General features: G+C 38.0%; 1 protein-coding gene across 1 annotated transcript; it reads right to left on the reverse strand.

Annotated features, from left to right (window-relative positions):
• Positions 1–382: 382 nt before the first annotated feature.
• LOC140763013 (peptidyl-prolyl cis-trans isomerase CYP63-like) lies at positions 383–7,912 on the reverse strand. Its single transcript, XM_073101035.1, has 14 exons — positions 7,807–7,912; positions 7,074–7,169; positions 6,873–6,927; positions 4,954–5,042; positions 4,725–4,749; positions 4,598–4,636; positions 4,337–4,454; positions 3,789–3,949; positions 3,375–3,708; positions 3,150–3,289; positions 2,099–2,234; positions 1,603–1,950; positions 1,442–1,507; positions 383–898 (listed from the first exon to the last, which is right to left on the reverse strand). Exons 2-14 carry the CDS (start codon positions 7,149–7,151, stop codon positions 592–594), a joined length of 1,896 nt encoding a protein of 631 aa, XP_072957136.1. The 5' UTR covers positions 7,152–7,169; positions 7,807–7,912; the 3' UTR covers positions 383–591.
• Positions 7,913–8,595: the final 683 nt, after the last annotated feature.

Genomic DNA, 8,595 nt, shown 5'->3' on the forward strand with positions numbered 1-8,595 from the left:
GTTAGCACTCTGGATCCGGTCGTTTAGTGTTAAATGCCCCAAGTAATGTATGCATAGACTTGACGAGATCTCAATGACGAATAATATCCTCCTTTTCCTTTTATTTGGAACTCGTAAATGAGTGTAACAAGAGTTTTAGTCCGCAATGTTACTAGTGGAAGTCCTGTGGGTGTGGCGTCGCAAAAAGCGATCATCGTTCTGAATATTAAATTGCAAAACAAAATGATACAATCTTCGTTCAAGAAACCAGCTTGATATAGGGTTGATTCTATCACCTTAAACGATTCATCACGAAAGACATTATACAATATCTCCTGTACGAGTCACATTAAATCAGTTGACACTTTTCTATCTTCCAAGGAAAAAAAGACAAACCACTTCGTCCAAGAAACTTCGCGGCTGACTAATGAATAATAATGAACTTAGTGTATATAGCTTCAACAAAAAGAATATACCTTCATTTCTACTGCAACAGGAATAACACAAGAGTTCCCGCAGGGCAAAATAACGATTAACCAGTAAACAGTATGTCGAGATGCATAATACAAATAAACAAGTCTTTGACTCCACAGGAGTAACAGGGATCCCTTCTCAGTATGATACCAAGCCACTGTTGTCGCCAGGACTAGTGGATCTAGAGCTGCTTTGTGATCTCATATTCTTGATAGCGTCCTTGGGAGAATCCCGACCCTTGGATCTTGATCTCGACCTTCCTCTGTCAGAAGGACGGTTACCCCCTTGCGGGCCAAGACGAGACTGGATTCTATCACTTACTGATCGCCGGTTATCAACTGGACTCCGGCTTCGCCTTGGGCTCCGGCTACGATCCCTCACACGAGCATGGCGTCGGACAGGACTAGGCGAAATGCTCTTGCTTCGTCCCCGCCTATCTCGGTACCTAAGAAAAGAACAGAGAAAGTAGTGAAGGTTTTAGTTAATAAGAGGTCCAGCACAGAAGAGAAAGATGCTCAACTTATATGAGATGAAGTGAAGATATCACTACAAAATGATCAGATATCACTCATATGAGGACCGCAATATCAAGTTGCACTGTCCAAGTTACAGAGTCGAAGCAAAGCTGTTATCCCGGTGAGTTACAGGCTGCCTAGCATTCATTAATCTAATAGAATAAAATGCATCATACAACCAGCCTAAAAAAATGTAGTAAAGCAGTATCATCTAATCTACAAGGATGACAATGCGATGAACAAGCTACAGTATTTACAAATTCGATTTGTATCATCCTTTGATTGAATTGCAGTGACTAACTTCAATTTTTTTCTTAAATTCAAGAGGAGATGACACTTTCATTTGCGAAAGACATGATCATCCTCAACTCTCATCATAATTCTAACTTCTGTTGAGCATTACAATTACATTCACAGCAACCATCCTCATAAAGGCATGTAAAAACCAAAGCATAAAGAGAGAGAGGGAGAACCTCAGTGGACTACGGTCTCTTATCGAGTCATTGTATCTCCTTCGTGGTGAGCGCTCGGTGTAATTTCTGTACCACACATAGTTGTGACAGGATAAATTTAGTTCAACATTCGTGGGACATATATATATAAATATGAGCTTCAGCAAAGAGCAGTTAATTACCTATCTTGGTACCTTTCCCGGACATTTCTTCCCCTGTAATAGTGGGAACGGACAGGTGAACGCTCTGGTGATGGTGTACGGTATTTACGTACATATGCATACTGCTGACTAAATCCACGACCTTTCCTTATCCGTTTTGGAGGTCCATTTGGCGAAGAACTTCTCCGCAATTCTTGGCCAAAATTTAATGCAGGTTCAGAAGCTTCTTTGGGGCTTTTAGCTGGGCTCTTGGATCTGTCAGTCTCTCTACGTGAATGTCCACTTCCTCCAGTGTCCATCTTTTGAATCTCATTTGGACGGGCTGTAGCTCCACTTGGGCTTCTCCCAGGCATGGCACATGGGCCCTCTCTGCAATTATTTGACCAAGCTAACTCTAATCAAAATTTAAGGTAATTAATTACATAGTACGTTCAGCAGTCAAGTAATAAAACCAGATCTTGCTACTTTCTCAACTAAACTGGAATGCAGATTCACAGCTTTGTCAAGTGTAACTTACAAGATATTGTTATTCCCTTGAGCGTTTCCATTATCTTTGAAGAACTCACCCTCCTCGAGTGATATATTAGTATCTTTTTTGGGCTCTTCCATAGATGTAGATTTATTCAATGCTGGTGATACAGATTTTGTTCTTCCTGTAGAGAAGCTAACTCAAGTTTAATCAGCAAAAAAAAAAAACTCAGTTGAAACAGGAAGAAGTAAACACTAGTTATTATAGTTAAAAGATTCAGAATGGTAGATAGAAAAATATGAGGCATATACTGTAGAAACAACAATCAACTAATTTTGTGACATAGATTAGAAAAAATGATAATCAACCAAATGATAAAGGTAAATGATTCATGATAAAGCAGCATCTTGTAATCTTACAGCAAGATATTGTTTGTGCTCTATCAGTTATATTGAACAATACTCAATGAAGTTCAGTTAAAGCTACTTTTGAATTGATGTCTTTTGAACTAACACCAAAACAGTTACAATGGTTTCAACCAAGGATCAACTTATCCAGTTGAAGCTGGGTTGGCATTTTTTTCCATACAGAACTCAAGTTTAGCACCACTTACTTGGGCTGCAAATTTGACTATAAGATCAAAAACCAATTTGATCATACATATTTCAAACTTGCAAAGTTGAGAGCATCATGATGCTACATGACCAGTAACCATTCAGTGATCTTCCACAAAATTAAAAGTACTCCGGTCATCTAACAATGAGACATTTCACTTTTCAATCTATCTTCACTCTGCAAAATAAGTAGATTTCTAACAGGAGCACTCTTCCCACTGCATATAAAATAATGCACTAATAAATGTCCAAAAGGGTTCTTCACAAGGATCTATAGACCTAGTGCAGAAAAGAGGATCCAAAGGCTACAGAGAGAAGTAGCTACAACAACATCAGATGGACTACAGATGCAATGGCCAGGAAAACATGGTGAACAATGTATTGTGTACATAATACCTGTAGAAGATTAGATAGAAGTCTTCCTAGAATCATGTAAAGCATACATCAACAGTTAGATGGAATTACTGAGATTGTAGATTACATACCAAGCAACTTCACTGATGTCTCAGTAGTGCGCAACGAAAGCTTGGTCTTACGATTAGAAGCATGATGATCAGATTTTTCACCATCAGAGCTACTACTACTGGAATTCCCACTCTCTGAATCACTCGAACTTGCAGAACTCCTTTGAATGATGATAAAGACGCATGTTAGACAACACGTCATATATGAATATAGCTAAAAGATTGCAACAGCCAAAACACCTGTACCTTTTTGATTTTCGTTTCGATCTTTTATCATGCTTCCTACGCCGCTTATCTCTACGACGGTCCTTCTTTCTCTTTCCACTTTGCTTTTGTGATGTTCTCTTTCTTCTTTTATGTCTGCGATCACTAGACAAGCTAGACTCTGACGAGTATGAATCTGTTTCTGAATCTGATTCACTATCAGATGAATATGACTGTGAATCAGAACTCTCGGAGCTATAGGAATCGGAAGAAGAGTATTTTCTCTTTTTCTTCCTTCTTGTGTCTTTAACAGGTTTCTTGCCTCCAACTCTGCCCTCTACATCAGAACTATCTTCAGACCCTCTCAACTTCTTTTCTGCAGGAAAGGACGAATGTTCAATTAAAAGGAAACAACAAGCAGAAAAAGAAAAAGAAAATAGTCGCACCAGCTCTTACCATTCTCTTTTCCTAGCACCATCGGATTTTTGGTATCAGAAGCTTCACCACAATCAACAATTTTTACCGTGCAAACAGGTTTTCCTTTACCAGAGCCTGCATCTTCTAGCTTCTTTAGCAACTGCATTCCACTCACTACCTTGCCAAAAACAACGTGCTTGCTGCAAAGTAAAGCACAATCTCAGGATCTAATAAACTACTGTTTCTTATAACCATAAATTAAAATCAATGGACTTTTTCATAAGAAAGCGGCTTATACAAAGCAAATATTTAACTGCATATTTGCACATAAGCAGATAGTTGAGTGTGCTACATACGGAATGTACAGAATAACCTTCTCATCAAAATGTTACTTTAACCACATTGAATTGGCTTTCTGCATATATCAGTTTTATAGAAAGAAAAGGGATGAGCTACAAAACATCGAACTTACTATGCCTATGACTAATAATTTCTCAGCCAGAAAGTATGAGAAACCCAAAAATTTAATATCACCATCTCATAGTAAAAACAACATGAAGTAAGAATAAAAGTAAAAGAAGTGCTACCCATCAAGATGGGGAACAGCCTTCAAAGTGATGAAAAATTGGGATCCATTTGTGTTTGGACCAGAATTCGCCATTGAGAGAATACCAGGTCCATCATGTTTCAGCTTAAAGTTCTCATCTACAAAGAAAAAAATTCCATAAGGACAACATATTTACACTATATTCGATCAAAAATAATATACTGTAATGTGGACAATTAATTGAACCTTACAAACATATTATCGGAATAAGACACTTAATAATCATATAAGAACTGCCTACCTGGAAATTTTTCACCATATATACTCTCTCCACCACTTCCTGGAAATAGCAGTTAATGTTGAGCTTTTGAAGTATATACAACAAGAAGAGACATGAAAGAAGAAGCCTGGGCATAATGAAGTAATACCATCTCCTTTAGAAAAATCGCCACCCTGTAAAAATTAGCATACATAAATAATCCTTGTTCCCAACATAGGTGATTGACAGGACTCAGAACATTATCTTAACTGAACAGAATATCAATAACTTGTGGTCTTAACTTTAGAGTGGCCCAAGAAAAGCTCCAAAAAAATCTTGCACAAATAGACGAAATGAAAAGAATATAACACAACTTCATAACTATAACAATGACAAACCTGAGCAACAAATCCTTTGATGATGCGATGAAAAGTTGATCCCTTGAAATGTAATGGCTTTTTTGTAGATGCTCCAATGCCCTCCTCTCCTACACCGGCAACCAAGTTAAGCTTTATGTTTTACAGCAGTGCAAGACTGCAAGTAGTATGCCATCAGATATTATAGAAGACAAAGCTAGCATAAAGAAACTAATATCTAAGACACAAGGGGTAAAAATAATTATCAACTACTATAAATGAACAAACTGATATTCATTACCATCCAATATCCCAAGCAAGTTAGATACACCAATGTCATGTCATAGAGTACAAAAAAGCTGTTAGACAATTAGATAAAGGATTTAACAACAATGGCAAGGATTGTCGTGACAACCGCTAGTCGGCACAGCATGTGCCACAACATGGTGCGTGCCGGCGGGCAGCAAGGCCAACACAACTAAGAAAAGAGAGAGAGAGAGAGAGTAACTACGCCACTGTTGCAGTCCCTAGCCTTTGCCTTGCGTGGCTAGCCGTCAAGAGAAAAAAGACGACCCAAATAAGTCGAAATAAAAACAATCCACATTGGCGGATCCTTTCATCTCGACCAGTTATGAGCTTTTAAAAGCTCATCTTCAACTTTCATTAGGGCATCAAGGGAGAAAGAGAGGACGGCGGCGACAGTGATGGGAGAGGAGGCGAGAGGAGGGCGATGGCTTTGTAGTGACGCTCTCCACCATTACTTGCCTCCTCTATCCGCTTCGCTTGATGCTAAAGGTGAGGTGGGGTGTCATGCAACACTCCTCATTCCACATGCTGATATTGTGCTGGCATGGTAAGTGCTGACCGACATGCAGCATGCCGGTCGGCATAGCCACCTTCAAACAATGGCATGTCCATACTTTGGTATAGTATATGGCAAGCGACATGATCTGTCCCACCTAGCATAGGGTTTGAATGCCACCAAAAAACATAGGCAAAGAATGAAAGAGAGATGAGAGTGAGAGGAGAAATGAACTATCCCTATCATCCATCCTTGCCATTGCCTTTGCTCACCATAATCTTAGTGTCAAAGAGGAGAGGAAGGAAAGATTAAAAGATTAACATCAAATCTGTGACTGTGCCACTGAAAATCAAGCAAAGGGAATAAGGTAATATATACCCTTCATTTGGTATCAAGCAGCAATGCCTTTCCAGTACGACCATCTCTTTACCGTCGACAACAATGACAGGCTAGGTTAAGGGTGAAGGTGGGCAATGAAGGACCAATTACACACAGGAGACAACAGCTGGTGTAGGTATGATGAGAGGACACTACTCTTGTGGCATACAATGTGCTGCCTAACACAAAAAAATCTTAGCTAGACACCAGTGATGAATTGATAGTGTCATATAAATCAGCACTCATGAAGATCTACAAAAAGAATCTCTTCTCTGGATTTCCAAATAGTTTGAAAAATTAATAGCATAAATAGTAAAAGACATAAATGTAGCAAAGACACTACTCTTGTGGCATACAAAGTGCTGCCTAACACTAAAAATCTTGGCTAGACACCAGTAATGAATTGATAGTGTCATATAAATCGGCACTCGTGAAGATCTACAAAAAGAGTCTCTTCTCCAGATGATTTCCAAATAGTTTGAAAAATTAATAGCAAAAGTAAAAGACATAAATGTAACATAAGCAATTGCCTATGAGCCATCATTGAAAAGAGCAATGTACGCTAGATATCTATGATCCTCGCAACAGAAAGTTAGCCAAACTTGTCAAAATCATAATAAGAGAGCAAATCATTGAAAAAACTTGATTCTACTATGAATTATATTTTATTTTGTGAGTTGTGATTAATTGAGAGTAGTATAAGTAATAAAATATTTGTCCCAAATAAAGATAGGCAGTAAAATATTTTCTTCTCAACGTTTTGAAAGAAAGTAAACATTACCAGTACAAAGTGCTCGAAAATTCTCCACAGTCTTTGGAACAACATCCGAAAATAGCTGTAAGACGAACATCAAAAAATAGCAGTGATCTGCTTTAAGAAACACTTCTTAATTTTTCAGAAGTAGAGAAAGATTAGATGAAGGGGGGTAATATATTGAAAAAACAGTGGATAAGATAACCAGCAATGCTCATATATCCATACCTCAAATGTCATTCTATTGGCACGTTCACCATCAATTGATATGTCTAGAAACACCAAAGGGTTCTGCTTCCTGGTCATTTTTCTTAAATCCAAAAGCTGCAGTAATACAAAAGCATGATACACATTAGCCTCAAAAGTTCAACTGGTCTTTCCTTCCAATTTAAAAAAAAAATTTGAGTATAACGAATGGAGGATATTTAAATGAAGCACGTGGAAACAGATCAAACAATATATATTGATAAGATCTCCAACAAGTATTTTCAAAAACTATAATGAAATAAGTAGGAGGCCTTGAATTACCTTAATTATAACACCCAAACTTATTCCGATCAATGCCCATTTACCTAAATTTACAAGTTTAACAACCTTTTGTTCTAGACTATTTTGTTTCCTTACTCGATAGAACAACAATTTTTCCTATAAACCTTACTCACTGATCTTCAAATAATAGGAAAAATCCAGTGTCAATTCTAAGCATGCCATGCTACAACAAACAACCAAAAAAAGTAAAACGATGCATCACAAAAGATATATTATTAAGAAGGGCGCTATTTGCCTCCAAACCTTAGTATTTAATCCACAAAACGCTAATTATATGGATTTGCCCCAGTAAATCAAAGAAATGTAAGACATCTACCACCAGATTCCTGATCAAGGAGCTATCTTGCGATCATAATAGATCAGATTAAAATCTAACGGTACGTGAAAGAAGGACACGAGCGATAAATCACACCTGCGCGAAGGTTGTTAGGGTTTTCTCTCACCAGCGCAGCACAGGGTTTAGGGCTTTCGCTGCCACAAAGATAACGAGACAGGGAGAGCGAGCGTGCGAGCGAGCGACCGAGACTATAAAACGGGTATGGTAAACGGGTTAAATCCGTGGACTATTAAATATAGGATCCGTTGTAACTGTCGGTCCAAGCCTAGACAAAGGCTCCGTCATTGGGCCTTAAACCCATATTGGCCCAAATATTTGTTGAACAAATTTAGTCTGATTTTTTAATGCTTATTATTTCTTTAGTGGTAGGATTTTATAAAGCCGTCACCACTGTAGTCCAACAGCGTCGGATAATGATCATAAGTTCAATTCCCCCTCTAGATGTCAAGTTTGATAGATAGTAAAATTTTCATATGCTACTATTTGATTTCGTAAGTTGTATCTTCTTCATCGTCAATGATGAAAGAGGTTTTCTCTCTCCTCCCTACTCCTAGTTTCTTTAGCGTTTTTCTTATCCTCTCTTTCTTTCTCTTCTCTATTTCCTCTCTCTCTCTCTCTTCCTATGTTTCTATCACTCAGTCATCAAAACTGTATGTCAGCACTGCCTTTATTGTCTTTTAGCTATAATTTTCTAGGTAGACAACTCACTTAATTCTACCACCACGACCTCTTTATCAAGCCCACCTTCGCTATCAACTTCACCTCCTTTATCATCACCACTTCATCACTCACTTATAATTATGACATATATCAATATTATCTCTCCACACTAAATATCATCCTCATGTGGATGCTTTACTTCCT

The sequence above is a fragment of the Typha angustifolia genome, chromosome 7 (assembly GCF_048772165.1).
Source record: "Typha angustifolia cultivar Huaian chromosome 7, ASM4877216v1, whole genome shotgun sequence".
Taxonomy (NCBI): domain Eukaryota; kingdom Viridiplantae; phylum Streptophyta; class Magnoliopsida; order Poales; family Typhaceae; genus Typha; species Typha angustifolia.

Excerpts from the sequence above, each read along its gene's own strand:
- LOC140763013 (XM_073101035.1), bottom strand. The coding sequence starts at position 7,151 with ATGACCAGGAAGCAGAACCCTTTGGTGTTTCTAGACATATCAATTGAT. Across the intron at positions 4,455-4,597 it reads ATATGGTGAAAAATTTCCAG|ATGAGAACTTTAAGCTGAAA; the intron begins GTAGGCAGTTCT and ends TTTTCTTTGTAG. Across the intron at positions 3,290-3,374 it reads TCGAAACGAAAATCAAAAAG|GAGTTCTGCAAGTTCGAGTG; the intron begins GTACAGGTGTTT and ends CATCATTCAAAG.